At 38.0% G+C, this 23,080-nt stretch overlaps 1 protein-coding gene across 7 annotated transcripts in view; it reads left to right on the forward strand.

Annotated features, from left to right (window-relative positions):
- The window catches only part of SOX6 (SRY-box transcription factor 6), a 386,149-nt gene that overhangs the window by 279,114 nt on the left and 83,955 nt on the right, over nucleotides 1-23,080 (forward strand). For 5 of the 7 annotated variants that reach the window (XM_032188152.1, XM_032188151.1, XM_032188153.1 and 2 more), the window contains 2 exons: nucleotides 281-404; nucleotides 8,713-8,792. In XM_032188152.1, the coding sequence (XP_032044043.1) occupies nucleotides 281-404; nucleotides 8,713-8,792 (204 nt within the window). The remainder of the gene's footprint in view (nucleotides 1-280; nucleotides 405-8,712; nucleotides 8,793-23,080) is intronic. The other 2 variants (XM_032188149.1, XM_032188150.1) reach the window with 1 other exon arrangement.

Consider the following 23,080-nt stretch of genomic DNA (forward strand, 5'->3'; position numbering starts at 1 on the left):
TGTACCTTTTTACCTTGTGCCAGGACTGGGAATGTTAATTAAAAAAAAAAAAAAGGCAAGAAGTAGGAAAATGTGCAGTTCACTGAGGCTGCTACACCTTTGACACTGAGGGAAAACAATGTTAGTGAGGGCTTTGATGTGATAATGTGAAATTGGCAGGGATTACATTAAGGAGAAGGTTCCGTGGGACTTTGTGAACACAAGAACACTATCAGTATTGGAGAAATACCTGTCAAGACAAATTTGTGCTATTTCTGATCAGAGGCTCTCTTCTGTTTAGCAGGTTCAGGGTCACATGCCTCCGCTCATGATCCCAATTTTTCCACACGACCAGCGGACACTGGCAGCGGCTGCTGCAGCCCAGCAAGGATTCCTCTTCCCCCCTGGAATAACTTACAAGCCAGGTAAGCTGACAGGGATGTGAAGCTATTTAACATTTAAAGATATTAACTGCAGCTTCTTATGTGATCTGTCTCATGTAGATGATGCTACGCAGCTGGCGTAGCTGGTTGGAAATAGTGTGAAGTCTTGCAACTGCTTAGAAGCACTTCTGGTTTGATGGAGTTGGATGGAATATTGGTTATCGAAACATTGTCACATTTTTTTACTTTTATTTCCCACAAAATCATTTCCTTCAAATATTGGCCTGCTCATCTACTAATTTGCATCTGGTCTGCCCTGTGCCATTATACAAAAGCTATGTATCTGTAATTAATTATGTTATCTTCAGTATACTTGTCTTGTGCCACAATTCTTACTCTTAATTAGTGATAAAAGTCAGAGCAAGTATAATTTAATTATCAGGCTTCAAATGGGCAACTTTTTGTTTGATTTCAATCGGAATAATAAAAGGTTTCAGTAGTTCAATCCCAGTCATCATTCAGGCTTGTAACAGGTCACATAACCTTGCAGTGAAATATGTTTTGAGATGATTTAGCAAATGTTATGATTTCTTTCTTTTTTCCTCAGAGTTTACAGGACTCCTGGGGAATTCAATTAGGGATATAATGGTTTGAAGCTACTTTCAGAGTCTCCTTGTAAACAGGGCTTTAAATGTTTAAAGACACGTTGCCAAAGGAATTCAATGTAGGAAGATAGTTAAGTAAATAAAAGTCAACCTTATTTTCATTTGTACATTCTTTGTAAGTGACCTCAATCCAGAAGCAGCCACCTTATTTTGCTCATTAATAGTATTCCCTGTCAAGCTGCCTTTAGCATATTAACCTGATAACTAATAACTACAAAACATAAATACCAGTTTCTCTTTTTTTTTTTGACATTAAATATGAAATGTACAAAGTAAAGCATTGATCCTACTCCCCCTGATGTTGGTGGTGTTTGTGCAGTTGACTGCAGCAGGAGCAGGGTCATATCCAAAGTAACGCTTCATAATAGATGATATAAACAGTGAACTAATTAAAAGGCAGGTTGAACATAAAATCTCTTCTAGCAAGTTTACTTAATGTTGGATGAAGTGAGGCCAAGCAGGATTTCAGCAAGCCTTTCTGTTTGTCCAACTCCCTTCTGCGTCTTTAGTCTTGAGACATTCCTCTTCGAACACCAAGTATTTTTAAAACAGAGAATCTTTTAATTATCTTATTTTCAGTTTTAGAACCCCCAAAGTTCTTTTTCAATTTGCCAAACGGGCACTGTATGCAGGAACCAGATAATGGAGCTCTGAAGGGCAGCTGGCTCTAGGAGGCACAGGCTGATGGTTATTCACACGTATCACCACCTCACTACTGTTGGGGACCAAAGCGAAGAATATTTTCTCTCCAAAGACACGATAAGAATTGCCACCTGTGGAAATTGTCTTCGACGCCCTTGTTAATACCTTTCGTCTGGGAGATGAGAAAAAGCCTGTCATTTAGTTTCCTTGCTTCTCCCATTTCAGTTGGAGATGCTTTCTGAATAGGGACTATTAAACTGTTGGTTGTGCATCTCCCTGGAAGGTGATATGTGAAATCACATCATGTTGCTTTTGGCTCTGTAGGTTACTTAGTATGATAATGACTCAGGAGGAAGAATACTAGCATGAGTTTTTGCACAAGAACAGATTTCTGCAGTTATCACAAGGTGTTCCTTGCAAGACCTATCCTAACACTTTATCAAACTTATATTGCTTTAACTGTGATCCTGTCGACCTCATAGCAGAAGGTGATAAAGCTTTAGGCCAACTTTTTACTTGCTGGATTGAAGAAAAAGCAATATGTAACAAATTTTAAAAGATTGAAATAGAGGCAGAAGTCAAGACCTAGCATCTCAGAACAGACCTAACAGGAACACAGCTAAGAAACTTGCTAGTGTGTTAGTGGTTTTATCCAGCTGATGCTAGTAAAGGCCAAAAGTCTCAATGATCCGACTATACTTAGTGGCTGGCAAGAAATGAGAATATTTACTATATTTATTAAATTGTACAGCATGTGTGGCAGAGGTAGCTAGGCAGGTTAGTAGCTTCTGGTGGAGGAAGATCATGATTTAAAAAAAACATAACTACAGTTGCTATTGATTAATTCCTATTTTTGGCACTCTCAGCACAGTAGTTAAGGAATTAATGAAACTGGAGATTAAGTTACACTCTTTCATAGAGAGGGTTCTTCAAAGTCATTTCTGAGGAATATTTATGAACTTGACTGCTACTACCTGTACTCCTCTACCTTTGTGAGAAATGAAAGTTTCACCTCTAGAACTGTCAGTTTGGAACTCACTCATACTTCTGAGGAAAGATGGGAGATGCATTAACCCTTCTGAGACTTAGAGGTTTTTTTTGTTTGCCTGCTTGGTTTCTATTTCATTTTACTCTAGTTTGATGTAGGCAAGACTGAGTTTTGACAGTACCAGTTTTCCTTGACATTCAGAAAATACAGTGAGAGGGATTTCACTAATAGGAGCTGTGGGAACTGGGGTCTTTTGAAACTCTGTGCCACTTAGGAAACGTCAAATGATTGCATGCACGGAGCCATTTACTCGCTTAGCCTGCAAAATGGGCTAAATAGAAGCCATTTCTGATTTGGAAGCAGCATGTTGGTGTTAGTGTGCCAGGGCAGCCAGGATAAGGAGTCTTGGTGCATGGGTGGGGTTGTGATTATCGCAATCACTGAGGGCATAACTGCAGATATATGCTCATGGGCCAAGTGGGAACCACGTGCATGGCTGCTTAGTTCAATGTCAAGAAGGCAGCTTGAGTACCGTTGCAAATCTGCATTTAAACTCTTCCTTGAAGTAAGAAAATGCTATTCCTGTAACTAACAATGGTGGGTTATGCCCTCAACAGAAAGATCTCTAGAAGAGAAAGAGGATTTAGCAGGCTCTGAGGCCCTTCCAGAACATACCTTAGTGGATCCTGAACTCCTGGGCTCTAAAATGTCATTATGAATAGAAAACTCATGGAATTGCTGTTATGATTTGCTATGATTGCTGATATGATAGCTATAATTTGTATTTGACAGAACAGTTTCCTACTGCCTAGCAGGATCTATAACATCAGGTGGCAGTAGCCTTCTTCCTCCATGTTTTGGAACTCTAGGAAGTAAAAGAGGGCAAAGTTAGCAAGAGCTGATGACAAGTAATAATTACATTAGAAAAAAAAAATCCCCAAAGTCCCATGCTTCCTTATGTATCTCAAAGTCATGTAATATAATTTTCCGGCATGGTAAGTACTAATTGAGAAATCAGAGCTGCATAGACCACCTAATTAATTTTTTATACATATTTCAGTATTTATACTGTATACTGGATTAATTAAAACTTTAGGATGCTCTGCATCTCAAATGACTGTTGTGACTATTGACCTGCAGGCGCTTGACGAGCTTCGTAGAGTACCTGGTTGTGTGGATTGCCCCTTATTCCAGTGGGAAGCCGAGAGTGGCAGCTGTTAGGAAGCTAATACTTGCCCCAGGATGCCACACAGATAATGTGATTATTTTGAATTCCAAGTACAGCAAAGCAGCTACTCTGGCTTTATGACTGTGACCACTATATTTACTACTTGGAACTGGTGGGTAACATAAGCATTGTTATACCTTTTCTCGCAGTGCAAATTTCCCTTCACTTAACTAAGTACATGAATCCAGGAGAAGTCAGTGGGCTTGGAGTATCCTTGAATATGATGAGTGTTTCCCCATTAGTGCCCTGGGTCAAGTGGCAGTGAGTGGGATGAGGAGGAAAACAGCTCCTGCCTCCATCTTGCAGTGCCTCAAGTATTACTTCCTTCCAGGTTTATGGCTAAGAGGCAACAAAGAAGCAGGATGATGACAGAGTAAAGGTACGGGGTAATGCTAGACAGCAGACAGACCATTCTTTGAGCTACAGAGTGAGGGTGTACTCTGAGTGCAGAGCAAGAGGGCCACTCTTTGTGCTGGCTGTATGTTAGCAGTTCATGCAACCTGGAAACCAATGACCCCTTTTGCTTGATAGTCTTCTGAAAATGTTTTGTGTTCTGTCAGGTCTTTACCAGATGTGGAAAATACCTATGAAATATATTAATGAAAAGACACTTCGAGGCATGGAGATTGTAAACCTCTAAGTGTTGTTTTTTTAAAAAAAGAAATTTTAGAGTGATCTGCCACAATGTATTTTCAAAGCATGTCTTCATATTTCATATCAAAAGTGTATAAAGACCATGATTAGAATGGTTGAGAAGAAAACCCTATATGCCCACCTAGGTCATTCTGTTTCATACACTAAAATAATTTGCTATAATGGCAATACAATAAAATGCGAAAATTCAGAGTATTTTCCTGGTCAGTGGCAAAAATAGTAAGAAATAAAGGTAAATTTTTGTCATGATTCTGTTCTTGCTGTGGAGCAGATCAACAGTAACTCCTCCAAAGTGTCTGAAGACAAAATTAGATAAAGCATGACAAAAGAAACTGTTAGACTTACTGTCATCTGGCTTGACCTCAGAGCATTCCGATGCTGTGAGATATTTGTCATAAAACTAATTAAACTCATTGATTACGATAGCTAATCTGCATAGCTAGCATCTCCATAGGTCTGCTGGGTTTCACTGATACCCATTCTTGCAGTTTCCATTTGGAATGGGCCTTTCAGAAGTTTTTCCTAAAGCTGGAAGGTGGCTTAAATTTTAAATAGCACAGTACTCTATTTTCAATAAGCTGCTGTTCTTCTTGGCAGGTGAGAACAGAAAATGTACATCAAATCAGCTGTGTACTGAGTTGGCTGCGTATCTTTGCATGGCAGAGGTGCTGCATGAGTTTCATTTCTAATGGAAATTCCCCAGCGCTTAGTCTGTCACGTGTTCCCTGTGGGGTTCTACTGGTTGGAACAAGGAATCTGTAACCTCAGGATCTGTTTTTGCAAACCATATGTGCCTCACTCCTAACTATTGAGAGCTGGAAGTGGTAGTAGGCAGCTGAATATTTTCAACCAGGATTCGCACAAACGTTCTCTCCCTGCAGGCAGACAATTGTTAGGGCAACTGATTTCACTGAGACGTGAGGATGGCAATAAGGCAGTGCTGTGGCAAACCCTGCTCGGATCCTCCCTGTTCAGGAAGACCTGAAGATGCCTCATCAGGCAGAGGAGATGCTGCATAGCGTTGCCTTAGCCAGTTACCTGTGTTAACCTCTTCCTCACTCTTGATGGCCCTGCACACCCAAAATGCACATCGAGCATGGGCAAATTGCAGGAGTGGACATGTGTATCCCTGCTGCATCCCAGCATGTTGTGAGCAGAGGTACGCTTCCCTCTGTCTGCTCATCATGCCTGGAAGGGTAGGTCCTGGAGTATGTGGTCTGTCACAGCTCTTCCGCCGCTGCTTCCTATTATTCTGTGATTATACAAGGAGAATGTGCAAGTGGCAGTTTGAGATCCATATGTGAAGAGACAGGTTTTAAGTTATAATCCCCAAATGGGCAAACCATCATCAAACCAAAAACTTTGTGAGTCAGATGAGGAGAGTCAGTTTGTGTCTTATAGGTGTGTTTTTGGAAATATGGGTAGGAAACCAATGACTTTCCCTACTGTGGGTCTCACAAGAGCTGTCTCTTCTTTTGGCCAGACTTCCTTCTTTTCCTTACAGCTCACAAAGCCACGGTCTGGAAAGTAAGTCCATACATCTTATAGATAAAATCCACTAGGCTTCATCACTTCATCCAAGACAAACTGAGAAACATTTATATTATCTCTGTGTCAAATAGCACGGTACGATTGTGTGCTGCTTTATTCGCTTGGAAATGTTGCTCAACCTGACAAATGAAACAGAAGTCTGGCATGCTTTTCCATGGCTTGTAAACACCAATTTATATATAAACAGCAGCAGCCAAATGTAAATAGACAATCAACGCAGCAAGGAGATTGAAGAGATCAGTTTGCAAAACATGACAGATTTTCTTCTTTTGGCATTCTTCGCAGTCCTGGTTATCAAAGGCCAGCACACACCAGTACCTAAAGCAGACCTGTTTGAACATGTTCTGTCTTCTTTTGTATAAATTTAAAAGAATGGATCCTCACGCAAACATTCCAAATTAAGGAACAAATTTGAAAAAAGTTGCTACAATATATTGACTGATTTCTTGCCAAGACAGCTACTGAGAAGCTTCTTGATCCATTCTTATGCTGGGAAAATTAGAGGGGCAAAGTATGTACATTCTGTAATTAATAACTAAAATCAACCCATTCCCTGCATGCTCAGTTTCCTCAAGGGGGAAAAAAGAAGATACCTTTGCTCTGCTTTTAGTGCTTGGTGTCAGCAAAGTATTCCAATGCTGACAGAGTATTAATTTTTGTTCTCAGCATAATGGCACTACTAACACACTGGGACTTAACCATAATTTAGGGTATTAAAACAAGGAAAAAAAAAAAAAAAGAACAGCATTGTGTGTTCATAATAAATAAATGGCGTAACTATAAAATTATACTTTCCCGTAACAAAAGAACTGTAGCCAACAGGTGAGCAAGAGAACACTACAGGGTGTGGTAGAGATACTACTGAGTTAATTGTGAAGCCAAAAACTCTGTGTGTGTGTGTGTGTGTGTATAAAATATCTGGCTATTTCAAACCATAGGAGCGTGACAGCTGTGAAAAAGGAGTGCCGCAGGGAATTCTTCTAGAGTTTGATTTTTTTTAAAATATGTTTGACATGGAAAATGTTTTAGTACAAATAAAGCAACTGGTATTGAACTTAAAAAGTGTATGTGGAGGGGGAGGGAGAAAGAAGAGATTGCTGTGTGGAACAGGAATGAATAATTCATGATATTTAAAGAAAGAATGCCTCCAAAATGTTCTGCAAGGCAGTTCATGCTGATAACTCGGATGGTTATTTCCCCCCCCATTTAAAGCATCATTAATTCAACATCTTTGTGATTTTTTTAAAACGTTGTAAGATATTTCTGAAAGAAACATTATTTAACTTAGATTAGGGTCTTATTTATTCAGATAATTTCATATAAATATCAAAGAGATGAGTAGAATTGCTTAACCATAAAGAGACAGCTTTGGTACTTTAAGAAAAGATCTAGGCTTTTTGTTGCTTTTTTTTTTTTTTTAAGGAAAAACAAACAACCAACAAACAACATCACTGCAAACTAAAATCAACCTCATGGAAGGGGGAAAATAAGAGGAGATATTTTGAACATTACTCCATAGGACACCAGTACAATATAGTGTTAGTGAATGCATTGTAGCTGAGCTCCCTGTGCAATCAGAAGCCAATTGTTACTGGACTGTGTACAAGCTCATACTGTGCTCAATGGCCTGATGAGGTATTATGGATATGATGCAAAGAGACCTTGTGGATTAGACATGTACAATTTATTAAAAAAGTGAAACAACTGAACATTTAAACTGAGCTGAACACAATAGCACTTCAGGTGGTAAATAGGAAGAGTTCTGAGGAAGCCAGTGACTGCCAAGACTTCAGGTATCACTATTTATTTGAGGGGGTTGACAAAAACAATCTAACTCACGGAATGTCCTGACTGTATTATTTTGGATGTCAGTATTTTCTGTCATTATTACATTATGCTTTCAGCATGGAAAAGTTCACACAAAACAGACCGATTATGATAAATCTCAAAAATGTACAGAAGAGCAGCCTGTTAAAATGTAGCCTACAGATAGTATGTAACACTGACTTTAAATAAGAAGCTTGAGATGAGGTGAGACTCCATTAAGTCATAGTTAGTGTAATTTATCCTTCACTGTATTAATTTTTCTATTACAGACTTCACTGTTAAACTGCTCCAGCCTTCATTCACTCTTTACATGGACTGAGTCTCAACAGCACCGTGCAATGTAGTGTTGCACTTATTTTGGATCAGTAGTATCTCTTGTTTTCTGAAGTATTTGCTGACCACTCAATGCAGTCAGCACACGTTTTCGGTTCCCAGAGATATATTTTTTTTTCCTCTGTGAACCACTGGGGTTTCCTCGGCTTTCTTACCTGTGTGTCTATGGCCTTAAGCCCCATTTTATGCCCAAGCTTACATGCCTGATTTGAACATTGCTTTTGAAAACGAAAATCATGAGTATCACATTTATGTTTTGCCAGTTTGCCTACCAGCTATCTGTTAACAAAAAAGTTCCAAGGGAGCGTGGCAAGTCTGTGCCCAGCGAAGCCTTTTGTTTTTGCAGATGTTTAGGCTTAGAGGAGTGCTGTGGAGCACAGGCAATCCTAGGTCCATGTTTGCACTTGTCTGCTGCTATTCTCTGTTCATTGTCTGAACCTGCACGCATTGTTCTCCCGACAGGTGATAACTACCCTGTGCAGTTCATTCCATCAACAATGGCAGCTGCTGCTGCTTCTGGACTCAGCCCTTTACAGCTCCAGGTATGTGCCAGAACAAAAAAATGTGGGATCGAAGCCAACATTTTAGGGGAAAACTGCTAACCAGCTGTATGCTAAATAATAGTCTGAATGTTAAATAATTTTTGAGCACAGCCCAGGAGGATTAACACCTTATGTACTTACGGTACTGCAAATACAGCAATATGCGGCCAACCTTGCTACTCTGAGTGAAAGACGTTCTTCTGTGTATTTTACTTCAGCAGAGTTAATGGCATATTTTTAATTATACGATGAGTTGATGGGAGACATGTTCAAAGATATTTTTCTACCTTATTTTGATTTAGGCTTTCCACTATAGCTGCACTGTGCTATGTTTAACTGGGGCAGTGAGTGTATCAAAACCAATGTGTGTGTGTGTTTGTTATTTTTTTTTTTTCTTTTCTCAGACAGTGTGGGGTTGACAATACAATAAATTGCAAACTCTTTTGGCTTCTGTATTTAGGTAATCTCTACCTTTCCATGCATTAAGCTGGTCAGATGCCAAGCATGGTCAGGAGCCTTGGTTTGGTCGTTTATTTATTTTTGGCATATATAGAATGAAATGTTGTGAAAGAAAGATTTATGTGCCATATTATTAGCTAGCTTTTTTTTTTTTTGCTGCAAGAAGTTTTTAATTTCACAAGAAAAGACACAACAATGTCATAAATAATGAAGAAACAGTCAAAAGCTTTCAGAGTTAAAATGTGTGGAAAGGAAGTGACAGTGAACATGAGAGGAAAGGCCATTAAAGATGCATGTAACTATTTGCAAGTAAACCTTTGAAACCCCTGTTAGAGCTGGGTACAGATTTGAAGTAGGAATAAATTGTGCCTGGAGTAGCAATGTACTGCCATGTTAATATCTAAGTATCTACTTTGCTTACCCTTCTGCAATTATACCATTTTCCAGAGGGACCAAAGCAAATTAAACATCCTCGTGTCTCTACTGAGTACTGATAGAAACTTCTTGCAGAGTTAACTTAGGATAAGTAAGAACGGGACCAAAACTCACTGTGTACTCAAGGTCCAGAACTGTCAAAAAAGACCCCTTCTGCTTATGCCTGACCTAGCCTAAAAGCAAAACTGGGAAAGGTAACACCCTGACACTGAAGGGAAAGATCTCCTCAAATACTTTTGGGTCATGATAATAATATATTAAGACTATCTTGGACGGACTTCAAACCAAAGGGGAGTTTTTCAAAAGGAAAAATACCAGGTACTCAATTTTTTTTTTTTTTTTAACCTTTGAAAATCTGTATTTATATGCTTACTGAAGCAAAAGTCACATTAGCTGTAGTTGAGAAAATACTTCGGAAATCAGCTTTTGTGAACAGAGAGACTATTTTTGCTACCTTTGAGATGCAGTGCAACAAATAGCTTACACAAGACTGTAATGCAGGAAGGGATAAAAATGCTAAACTGCAACAGAAAAAGGGTATAAAACACACACTCCATTCTTTTTTTTATTTTTAAAGATCCAGTTTTCACTGGGGTCCACAGATCTATTTGTACATCAGCTCTGATCAGAACCTACAGCAATAGTGCAATTTCATTAATTTTCAGAAATGATAGACTGAGTTGTTAAAAATGACATGCACAGTTAGAGAAAAGAAAACAACCATAGAAGAAAGTGGTGCTAATAAATCCTGAAAGATTTAAGTGCTTGAGGGCACAGAATTTCCCTTCAGATGTATTTATTATAAAAGAAAGCTTTTTTTGTTTGTTTTCCACCTTTCTTTTTATTTGAATTTCACTTCTGTGGTATTTCAAAACCTTTAATGTTTCATGGTCATAAGAGCTTAATTAATAGATTACTCAGCCTTCAGCTGGTTCCTGCTCATCCGATTGTCAAACTTTGAGTAAACGAGTAAATTTTACTCATTCCTAGTATTACCATTTTCTTAATGTACTTTCCCTAAGTGTTCCCTAAAATATATATATACTTGGGTATGTTTGTGGGAGGGAATTTGTTGTTATATTTGATGTGTCATGAAGACTGTTAAGAGTGTAGCAATTCAGCTCATATTTTTCATCTTTGCTTCCATTCTCTGTTCTTTCTCCATCTTTCTTCCTTTCTTCCATACACCCTACCCACTTATTTATTTACTTGAATGCTGTGATCATGGCATCTAAGGATTCCCAAGTGCTAAAAAATACTGATCACAAAACTAATCTCTGTTCCTTTCAGCCTGTGCGAGAAATAGTTAATTCATTTGCAGGTTTAGGTTTGTTTCTACATGTGAGTGTGTGTGTTTGGAGAACATGGGTAGGGAAAGCTATTGCAATTAAACAAGCATTGCAGCAGCTCTAGCATCTGAACTTTACCAGGGCATTATTAAAGTTTTCAAAATTATATTCTATAATCCACATCCAGCTGCAGTGGACATTCTCTGACAGCTTCAAGCTTGTAACCTCTCCTCTTTTTTCACTTAACGTTGTTGCATACTTATGTGTGCTTTGAGTAGGAGCTAGTAGCAATTTTGTGTTCCCATCCTTCTGTGTGTAAGGACAGCTTCTATGGAAACTCTGAATCCAATAGGACAGAAAACAGTTTACTCCCAGGTACCTCATGTAACAACAGCAATTATTCCACAGAGGATGTTTCTCCAGCGGGCAATTTGTAATTAAAGTTTTGCCAATTTTATTGAAACTATTTAGCACATTGGTATCAAAATGTATTTTCTCTGGATTGCATGCCTGTGTTTCACCAATGGATAATGCATCACCTTGAGTTAAAAATCTCTACTGAAGGCATATGTAGGAATTTCTCAGGTAACTAGTTTCAGTATCATGGGCCTTGCAAAAAAAAAATAAAATAAATAAAAAATCATTCTCCTTCAATAACAAACCTGAATATAAACCCCACATTGTGATCCATCCACTTATAAATCATCCCGTGTTTCTTATTGACAGTCCAGCTTTGTCTCACTAGTTCCTCAATGATTTGGCCAAGATTTAAAGAATAAGTGTGCTAGATCCAAGCCTTGTTAGGGACTCTCTGAGTTGGAGAGAGCCTTGCTGATGAGTTTAAGAAGAGGGACCAAACCAGGCCACCCCTCTGGCTTCAAAACACTGTGAGTGAATGTGGCCACATCAACCTTCTGCTAAATAGTTTGCAGTTATATTAGCAAATGCATCAGCAGCAGGTATGCGCAGTGATGTGTGAACCAGCTCTGAAGCATGTGTATGACAAAAGCATGTTGCTTTTAATTAACCAGTTTGAGCAGAAAAATCTCTCAGTAATTTTCCCTTTGCTCCTCTTTTATATACCCACCTTGTCTACCATTTCTCTCCTTTCGTGTTTCCATGAATTTTGTTCCTAGTTGTCAAATGATTGCAGTGATATTAACTGATTCTAGATATGTGTGCCGAGTAATCTTGCTAAAAGAGTGAACATGAAATCATTTTCTCCAACTCGTGGTGCTGGTAGCGGTAGCCTAGTTCATGGGAAGTCCCAGTGGTGGCAGAGGTGGCACCTATATGTCCTTGCTTTCAAACAAGGAAAGTTATGGTATGCTCTTTATGGTTTAAACATCTGCCTTCATTCTTAGATGCTTCTACAAAGCAGTCTATGTGCTAAATAAGGAAATGTCGCAACTCTCTCAACCACAACTGATAAACTGTTGATAGAAATGGAAGCACTACAATGATGCTAGCTGGAGTTATTCCTAAACAAAGTGAGCACTAGGAAAAAAAGCAAAGCAAAAAAGCTTTAGTTCATAACTTCTTTCCCAAACTATTTGTGCAATTTGTCCTTCAAAATTTATCGCTTATAACCCTAATGAACCTTGGCGAGTCTTAACTGTAGTTGCAGCTGTGTTCTTGAAGCCTGAAGTTTTTATAATTCATTAAAAAAAATGTAAATCTTAGCTAAACACATATTTGTCTATTTCTGCTCTCCCCTCCCATCTCATCCTACTCCTTCATTCCCTTTTCTAATTGCAAACAAAGTAAATGACCTTTTGTTATACCGCTGGGTGCGGATCCAGCGCACCGCTGAAGCATTGCATAGCCTGCCTCAGGGGCACAATATTAGTAGAGTGAAGGCCAAAGAATGCTATTTTTAGTTGAACAGTTCAGCAGATGGAGGCATGAATACTCATATATCTGAAGGTTGAGGGGTTTGAACCGTTAATTTTGATAATGTATTTAACCCTGGGAACAATCAGAAACTGTAACTCTAAGGTTACAATGCTTTTGACCTTTAGAGAACAGAGGGCACTCAGTACAGTAAACAATATATTACATTTCTACTTATTCCAATTCTCTCACACATATAAATTTCAGGACACAGTTGACATTTGCTTTCCTCAGCTATTTTAGGGCTGGTCCTTAAAGCAAGTCAAGAAGAATGTGCAGGAAAGAAGCCAACGTAATGCGACAGTCATGTAAATACAGCCTTTAAATAGCTAAGATGTTACATGTGGCCTTTTATGAAGAAATATTATTCTCAGGAACTAGAATCTTGGTGACTTATTATTTCAATGAAAAAGTTGTTTTAGTGGACTGCTTCTCTTATGGAGTTTCCTCTATACGTTGTAAACTTAAAGCAATTTTTTAGTGGGGCTAATGTGATCTGATAGTGATAGCTTACACTGGAGGTGATTTGGTCCCACTCTGGTACCACATCATGCAAAGTGATGTACCTGCCTTATGTCTTATTAAATGATGCATGCTCCTCTTCAACAAATATAGCAGTTAAATATCACACAGCTTAAGTATTTCTAATTAAAATATCTCCATGTGTCAGCATACTGGTAATGTATTATTTTAATCCATTTATTTTGTTTATGAAACAGTGACATATGTTTAGATTGTGAAATATATGAGCCTTAAAAATCACTTTATTGAAGAAAATTAATTTCTACAATGCTGTCTCAGTAATGTGTTCACTCACCCAGTCAGTCACTGGCAGGGCTGCCAGTCTTAATGTTGGTTAGACACAGTTTAACAGTTTTATCTGACATAACACTCTCGGATGTAGGCAATAATAATTTTTTCAAATGCAAAAAAGATGGGGCTTTCTTTCTCCCTCTCTCTCTCTTTTTTTCTCTTTTTTATTTTTTTCACAATGAAGAATGGGGATTCGGTAAATGTGAAGGAGATTTGGTGAGACCAATCAAAATTAAAAACAGCCAGTTACCTTTTCAAAGTTAGACACTGTAATTTGTTTGTCAGTGGGTAGATGTTTGGGTCAGCACTGCGAGTGAGTGACTGTCAGCGGGAATTCCTATAAGACAAGTAATTTCCCTCAATGTATTACTGACAGATTGCTCACTTCTTCGAATCACTAGAGAAAACAAACTTAATATTGTTACAGGCAGAGTTTCTGTCTTCATTAGCCTTACAGAATGATTTTATCTAGCATTCAAAGACTACTGAGCTCTAGGTGGGCATAATTTAACAGAATCTTCCTTATTATGATACAGTGAATAGTGGCCTAAATTAAGGGAATGGTGTGTGCAAATTTCAGCCTATGGAAGTAGTAAATTAAATATTTTGGTCCTTTTCTTATGTAGAAATTTAGGTTATAGCAAAGGAAGGAAAGAGGTTAAAAGAAGGTTTTATTAGTGCTCTGAGAGACCAAGTAAGCCCTTTAATGAAAATAAAATTAAAAATATGCCAAGCTTGCAATACTTAAGAAAATTTAATTAAAATCAATGAAATAGTTATACTTGTGCCTTTCTCTACTTGAATGTTTATGTCTATGTGTAATATCTGTGTTATCAAGTTGAATTATATCAGTGGCAGTATCAATGAAAATGATGTCATTGAGTCAATATTTTATCATATAACCTCCTTTCTTTGCAGAATTTCTTAATACTCCATCTTTCCTCTACTGCTTTTTATCTTTAGCCCTGAATTATCTTATAGACTCATTTTCATAAGAAAGGACAGCCCGTCAAAATTGAGACTTTTTGCCATAACCTATCAATTCTGATGAAATTGTTGCCAGGAGAATTTTCCTGGCTCCTTCAGTGTAGGCATTCCTGGTAAAACAAGGGATTCTCCCTGTTTTCTTCAGCTTAGTGAGAGAAGACAAACAAAACCATTAGCTAAAGTAATCAGCCTGGTACAGCCAGCAGCATTACAGCTGCAAGACCCTTTTCTCACCCATTTAATACCCTCTATCTCCAATAACTTCTTTAAACAGCAACTCTTTGTTACTTTCATTCTTGCTTAATGGAACGGTGTCGCATTATGTAATAAAAAATTTATAGCAATGTTTTAGAAAGAGGCTTTTTCTACAGTCTGTAGCAGTTCTAGTACTTGTCTTGGATGTGGCAAGCCTAAGTCCAGTCTTGGGCTTGTCCTTATTGTTGCAGGAAGGACACTGACCACCAGACTGTCACCCAGCCTGGAACAGCTCTCTCTTTCTGTTCCCTTCAGATGGCCAAGCTCTCCTCCATCCAAAGTGCTCTCATCCTGCACCTGCTGTCTTCCCCCTTGCAGGAAAACTTTTCAGTCTGGCAGCTAGGGATCAGGCTCCTGGCGTGATTCCCATCTTTTGCACCTTTCGATCTTACCAAGCAGGACAGCTGCCTTCCAGGCCCATATGCTCTGTTACAAGGAGAATTTACCACTGGGATCATAAATGGCACTGAAATAAACTCACTTATCAGGAAACTTGTATGTTTAAAAGCATGTCATCCTTATAGGCTGGATTGCAGGAGGTTTCCTATGTCTCATCAGTCTGTACTAAGGCAGACGCTCAAACCCAAGTGACTGGAGGAGGCTGAGCCCCCAGCGTCAACAAGACTTTCCCGCTGCCTTAACCATTGGCAGCCCCTCACTGAAAGCCCAGACTCTATTTTAAAATAATTGTGCTTTGCAAAGCTCCCTCCCTGGGGTGTGTATCCACTCAGAAGCCAGTAAGAAGCAAATAAGTTACTGCTGCATTTACTCATAGAGCACCAGAGGCACCAGTACTACAGCGTGCCATTAGGGGCCGAGCACGTTTTTTAAAGCTCTTTTAGAACTGTGGCATCCCTCTGGGGAGCAGGCTGACTGGGAGGCATTCTGTGAGCTGGCACTTGGATTCCTTCAAGCTTTCTAGAAATGTATATGGTGTATGCCTTACAGGAATTAGCTGCAAGTGAGTATGTTTCTGGAATTATTATAGTTCTGATAACTATAGAGTAAGCTGCTTAATTTGGATACAAATTACAAACATGAAGGGTTTTTTCCTGTGAAGGTGTTAGCGTATTCAGATGTTTAGAAACTTAGCAGCAATAAGATTAAAGGCAAAGATGTTTTTACACTGTCGTCTCTGTACACAAAAGAGAATACGCTTCTGTGTCATTGTTCTTTCCTAACTGATATGGTAAGAGAAAACTTAACAATTCACCTTTCATCTGTAGTAAAAATCAAAAAAAAAAATAAAAAATAAAAAATTAAAACCATTAAGGTTGGTTATGTGGGAGCTTCTAGGTCTAGAAACACACACACACACACACGCAGGGTGCATGCACTCACATGAAACAAGAATTTTAAAGAGTTGTGGACTGGACAGGTATCACCTGCCTCGTTTTGGAGGGTGTTTGGTTGTAGAGAGCATCGTTTTCCACTGACCCGGTTCAGAGAACAAAGGAAATTCATAGAAGATGAGTTAGAACTCCTCATATCAGTGTGTAGATATCATTCTTTAATAGAGCCTTGTTAGATAAAGGAATAGGAACGGTATTGCCTCCTAGCACCCTGCTTGTCAACGATGCTGGTTGTGTATTTGGTCTGTGATACTTTTGAAATCCTTATGATTGAGAAAGCAGAAAATTGTCCCACCTCACAGAAAGTAATGAAATCACCTGTTTGTTCTTAAGACTCAGCATGGTGGTTGCATATGGCTGTGGGGCAAAACAGAAGGCTTGTATATCAGTCCTGAAAGAAAGAGACTGGAGGGAGGATCTTAAGGAAAAGGGAAAGAAAAACAAAGCATGCTTAAGTGTCAATGTTAAGGGATTATTCGAGACCTAAAGAAATCATTCACAAAATTTAGTGAAGTCAGCACAAGAATGCACATATTTTGGTGGTCTGCTTGAATTACAGCAAGTAGCTGAGCATGAAAGCAAATGAAGAAATATTCCACGTGCAAGAATAGCGAGAGTGTGTTATCATGCCCACCGGTATTTTTGGAAGTGAAGTGAACAGTACAGAGAGGTAAAGTCCTTTGAAGGAGTTGCACCATTTGTCATACAACCTAGAAAAAGTCACCAGATTTAACTAGTTCACGGCTTTACCAAGTAACACAACTGGGAACTATCCATAGTAACTCATCCAGTACAGGACATCTATTCTGCTGTGGTCTTCAACACCTCAGGGAGGGCTAAGATCAGACCTCATAATCATTTAAATCCGGTCCCAGCACTTCTGTTGAAATATTGTCACATCCACAACGTATCAGAAACCGTGGTAGGCTTATGTGAAATACATGTTTGCTGGAGCAAAATACAGGAGTGTACAATGAATTTGTAATAGTAAATTCCCAGATACCTAGTTTTGAGGTGTAAATGTGAGTTTTTCAGATGTAATTTTTATAAGCTGATTTGAATATGTTTTGCATAATTTTGTGTGCATTTCCTTTAAGGAAATTATTTAATTTTCCTTGAAGGTGCATGAAAGTTCTAAATATACAGTAAAAGATCAGTGTGAGAGATCTGCTAAGCAGCCTGTAAAGCACAATTATTTGTAATGGTTTAAAATACCTGTAAACGGGGCTTGTTTTCTGCTGCACAAAGAAAACATTTCGCTGTTTTCTGCATTTAAATATACATTTTAAATATGTTGACTTATCGGGTAACACAGCAGGCTGAACAGGGACAAGCCATTTTTAATGGTATGTTAATTGAATGGGATGCTATAGATGCACCTGAGTGACTTTTTTTCCAGATGTGCCCCAGCTGACTGATAAAGCTTCTACTGATCAGTAGAGCCAGTATATATTTATTATATCCTTGTCTTCTGTCCATTTTTTGGCTAGTGAAAATAATAGAATGGCTGCAAGCTACCACATGAACTGTCTGCGTCTCTTATAAAAGTATAAAAACATTACAGCTTCCAACCCCAAGCAGCATTTCTGAAAATTCAGCTCTTAATTGTAGAGCTGCCTCAGCATCTTCTCACAAGATGGGGACCCAGGCATGGGAATTACGAGAGGTAGTGGGAGGTAAAGAGGGGCTCTTCCTTTTTCTTGCCGTGCACCCATTTATTAGTGGGATGGCGTCTCATTATTCTGTCATGGGAGCCCATAGAAATCTAAGTGTAGTGCTTTCGCCTCTCAGCGTGATTAGTGGCGGGTGACTGTTCAGTTTTCTTGTTCTATGTCTGTATAGTTCCATACAGGGAAATATCGCAACAGCAGTACTTGGCAACTTGTTTGTCTGTGTGGTCAGACAGTGAATGAACCCATCAACCTATGCCAGACCTTACAAAATATTTCTAGAGAAGATTTATTGGCACTTAATTTTTCTGTTCTGGTTTCTTTTTCTTTTATTTAGGCCTCTGATTTTTCTGTCTAGCCAGGTTGACAGACCTAGAAGGTCCATACTAGAAGCAGCAACTGCACAGCCGTCTTCTGTCCTGAATTGATTTAATCCTGTAAAAATCCCTCTAGGATTAGGAGAATAATTATGTTTTTAGACCCCTTCAGCTAGGACTGTCTACATCACTGGCAATCATACCAGTGACACGGACATGTGCTTACTAGGAAACTCATTCACCAACTCATTTCACACAGTTCAACAAGCAGTTACTCATAATTGCTTATAATCCTGCTGACATGAGCCAGAATGAAACTCCTGACTTCTCTCACAAAGCCCATCTATGTGCTGCCATTATTTTTTTTTTCAATTTAGAAACACATGAGATTCTGAAATACAACTTTTGATGAGCTTTGATAGCTATCATCCATTCTGTAAACTTACTGCAATTAATTGCTTTTCAATCATAGGATTTTATTTCCCCTATAACAAGGGTTCTCTTTAAGCAGCTCATCCTTTTTACACAAGCTTTAGTCCAGAACACATTTCCATGCATACAGCAAGTGCAACTGTCCGAATGGTTAACATAGAGATCTCTCACATTTATTTTTAGAGATAGTTTGTATTAGCAGAAAAAGAAGAGAAAAAAAAAAAAACAAACACAAACAAACAAACAAAAAAACCACAATCAAACAAACAAACAAAAAAAAAACAACAAAAAAACAGATTCCTAGAAGTTTCTAAAATAATATCAGAAAACATTTTAAATTCTGTGTATGAATAATTGGGTTCACAAGATCACCAGAGAAAGTGGAATTATGATATTGTAAAGTGAATGAAAAAAATGGTGATCTGATGCAATGACCTGGTTATGTTTTCTAGATAGATCTAGTTGTATTTTTATTTTAAGTAGGTGCTGCTTATCTGCTTTCATTGGATAAAAGAGAAAGAGTTTTACATACTAGAGCCCTTGTTTGCAGCTGCCTTCCACATTTGCAATGCTTCCTGGTCCTCGCTTACTTTCTTAGATGAGCTTGTTACTCTGTGAACTTTGGTGCTATCCACAATTTCGAGGAGGTAGAATTTATGCTATAAAAATGCTGAAAACAAATTCTAGTAGAAGCAAATATGGGAAACTCACATAAGAATTTACCTTCAAATTTCAGATTCTTTGTTGAATAATATTCCCCAGTGGAAACTTAAAATGAATTGTTACTCTTCTATTTTTATTTTTTTTTTAATTTTAATTTCACTTCATGTTTCATTCCTTTTCCCAAGCAAATGCAATTGCTTGGGAAATTGCAAAGCAATTTGTCTTTTGCTGTGATTGGCTTTATATCAAAGGTATTTGGGTTTAAATTAACTTGTATTTTATTTAATTATTACATTATATATCAAATACCCAATGGTCTTAAGCAGAGTATGTCTGGTTATTTTGTAAAATCATAAAGAAAAGTTAAAGATGTTTTTGCTAATTTCTAAGGTGTTTTATGCAACATGTAATCTGGCAGAATCACAGAGATAAATCAGTTACGTTCTTTCCTGTGTGTGTTAAACTGCAGGAGACCTGTGATCAAATAGCATATCAGTAATCTGACAGCTTTAAATAAAATAATTCCCATTTTTGTGCTTAAGAGGAAGAATTTATTAATGTTTGTGCTATCTCTTGTTGAGGAAATGGAAGTAAATTTTGATGAAGTTTCTGCATATTGTTGCATTCTGTTTTTTATTGCTACTTACAATGTATCACAACAGCAGACTTTTATTACTGTTCACACCTTATCTTTAACAGGAATATTTTGCAATTTTATTCAACTATACTTTGTTCAGCCAATGTAGTAGTGCAGTAGTAGTGTATCCCTTTCATGAGTAGCACGAAGAAAATGGTGCTTTTTTCAAGTTCACAGAGGGCATGTTTCAGTAGAAGCACTCAGGGATAGCTCCTAGTTTCTGGATGCTGGTGCTCACCCCACGCAGAGCTGGCTGGCCAGGGAAAAGGCCAAGCCAGGAGGTTGCACCATGAGAGTACTCCTGTTTTGCAATTGCAGAGGAAGATTCCTGGTTAAACTACCTCTCATTAGGTCATTCTCTTGAGAGAGAAAAAAAAAAAAAAAAAAAAAAAAAAGCTAAAAAATGTACTCTCTGTTTTGGCTTTGATCTTGCTTTCATAAAAGACTCAAAGAATTTGCATGGTAGTACACAGCTAGTCCATTATTGTTGCTAGCAAGAATGCAAGAAAATAGATATGCTAAGTGGGAGAGATGAGAGCAGTTAGCATTCCTTTATTATCAGAACTTAATCTAGATCAACTAAAATGCTTGCTGTTTTTGTCATGCCTCGAGGTAAAATTTCAGTGGTTATATATTCCTGTTTTTTAGATAAAAGATGCTTATTGTTTTAGAACTCCTAAATTACTATCTTTAGGAAATTATAAATACGTAATAGGCTAAGTTCACCTCATTTTTAAGTATTTTGTACGAAAGACAATTGTTATAGCTGTGGCAAGCAATTTGTGTAGTACATACTTCTGTGCTTTTTCTTCTTTTGTCCCTTTCTTACACCATAAATCATTAAATAAGGGGAGAATTAGTAAGATGAGCAAACTAAGGTGTTATGGCCTTTTCCTCCATTAGGAGAAAAAGTGAGATGTACGTGTTGTGTAGGGAGTTTTTCTTTTGTTTTGTTTTAAACCATCTTATTCTCTTTCCTGCTATTTGCCTAGATTTTTCTTTCTCAGAGAGATCTGTTTGAGATCGGAAATGATCAAACTCCAATTTTGGGATTCCAGACATTTTATGTTAATTTTTGTGTCTGCATGGAGTTTTTTTTTTTAAAATGATATGTACACTGAGCAGTGCAACTGCAGTATTTGACTCCTACCCTAAATCAATTCCCTATTTTGTGTGTCAGTGTCAGTGTATTCAGCAGGTTGTACGCCAGCAGATGAAACAGATGTTTAGGCCATACTGGGATGGAGCGGCATGCTGCATCAGGACCTGGATATTCCTCTTGACATCTGGATGCTTCTGGGTTGGGAAGCCTGCCTTAGGCCAGGAGGCTGTAGGAGCCTTGTGGCAGTGAACATAGGGTCCTTGCTGCTCTTTAAGCGATTAGTGCACTGAAGCAGCAATAATGCTGAATTATCGCTTGGTTGCGTTCTTCTAAGGAATCTTGGGACAAAGAGATAGTCAAGGAGGAGTATTTACAGTAAAGTCATGTTCAGAAAGACAAGACTAATTACCACGTATTAAAAACCTTTCTTTCAAACAGCTTAATGGTAAAATTGTTACAAACACTTTAGGAAACTTTTTACAAAGCCGTAAACAAATAGCTTACAGAAAAACCTCCCTTTCTCATTTAAAATCATTAGGATGAAAAAAGACAATTTCAGCTGCTTTCCAATTTCATGGTCTGGTCAAATTGTATGGAACAGACAACAAAATGTGACTGAAGACATGAAATTGAAGGTATACTAATGCTCATGCCTACTAGAGACAAAACTGGGAACTTCTAATAGCTGCAGGGAAGTATATTAGGTATGGAAGCTGTCTGACTTATGCATTGATTCTTTATAGTTTCACTTTATCAAGTTGAAAATTGTGCTGTATGTGCTGCTACAGCCTAAATTGTCTGCTGCAGCACTTTCCTTTATGATGTCTGTTATTTAAACACAATAGACATAGTATATTGCATGGAAATAGGTGTTTAATGTTTTGTGATTACTAGCTGTCAGACAAAATAGCATTTAGCATGGGTTTCTTCCCCTGCCCCCATCTTTATAAATTTTCATTGTTAAGACTATTTTATGTTTAAATGAGGACCTTCCCAAACAGATTAGAGTATTTTGGAGAGCATCAGGTAATATTCTGAAGAAGACTGGTTTGTTGTTCTCATTTAACCTCCAGTAATCTAAAGGGGTTATATTTAATTAACACTGGCTAAAGGCCTGACCTGAGAGGCAACCAAAAGTGATTGAACTGCATTTTCAGATCCAGGCTGTAATCTGTTGGGAGAGGAATAATAATAATAAAAAAAAATTAGAAAGCACCATTTACTGAAATTCTTTCTAACTAAGCTGTATTTCAATGGGCCATTTAATGCTCAGATGGACAAAGGTATTACTTCAGTCATTGAATTGTAACAAACTCTTTCTCAGAGGCCCAGTTTAAAAACTCTACAGGAAAAGTGGCTTAGCATCATATTCTCAGCAGACCAACACTCAGTCTGTTTGGAAAGGAAAAAAAAAAAAGTGAAATGAGGTGAGACACAACAGCCAAGTCAGTGAGGATTTTTTGCCTCTCCCTCCAGTCAGTGGCTTCACAAGGGAATTACTCTTCAGAATGCAAGAGCTCCATATTCATTACAGGAGGCTTTCAAATATATACATATTTTTAGTAGCTGTTACTTTGTTCCCCATGGTCAGATTTTGGCCTCCCTTTGTTCTTTTCTGACATGGCAGGAATGTAGTTTTCTCTCTGAGGGCATTAGAGCCCATACCTATGCTTTACAGGGTTAGATTTTTGACTTGGTCAAGGTGGAAGAAATAAGAAGTCTAATTTAAATACCACAGACTAAGACACTTGTGAGCTGAGTAGTTATTTTATTTCAACAGAGACAATGTTACCTATATGCTATGGTGATGTGAGATACCTAATGTACTGTCTGAACTTTAATTGTATAAAATTTTAGGATATATTTGTGAATTCATGATTTTTTTTGAAATTTTGATGCTGTCTCATTACAAATTCTCAGCAGCCTAGTCTCACATCACCCTGTAGGGTGATGGGCTGACATTATATCTTGAAAACTTGTCAAA

Source organism: Aythya fuligula, chromosome 5 (genome assembly GCF_009819795.1).
Source record: "Aythya fuligula isolate bAytFul2 chromosome 5, bAytFul2.pri, whole genome shotgun sequence".
Lineage (NCBI taxonomy): Eukaryota > Metazoa > Chordata > Aves > Anseriformes > Anatidae > Aythya > Aythya fuligula.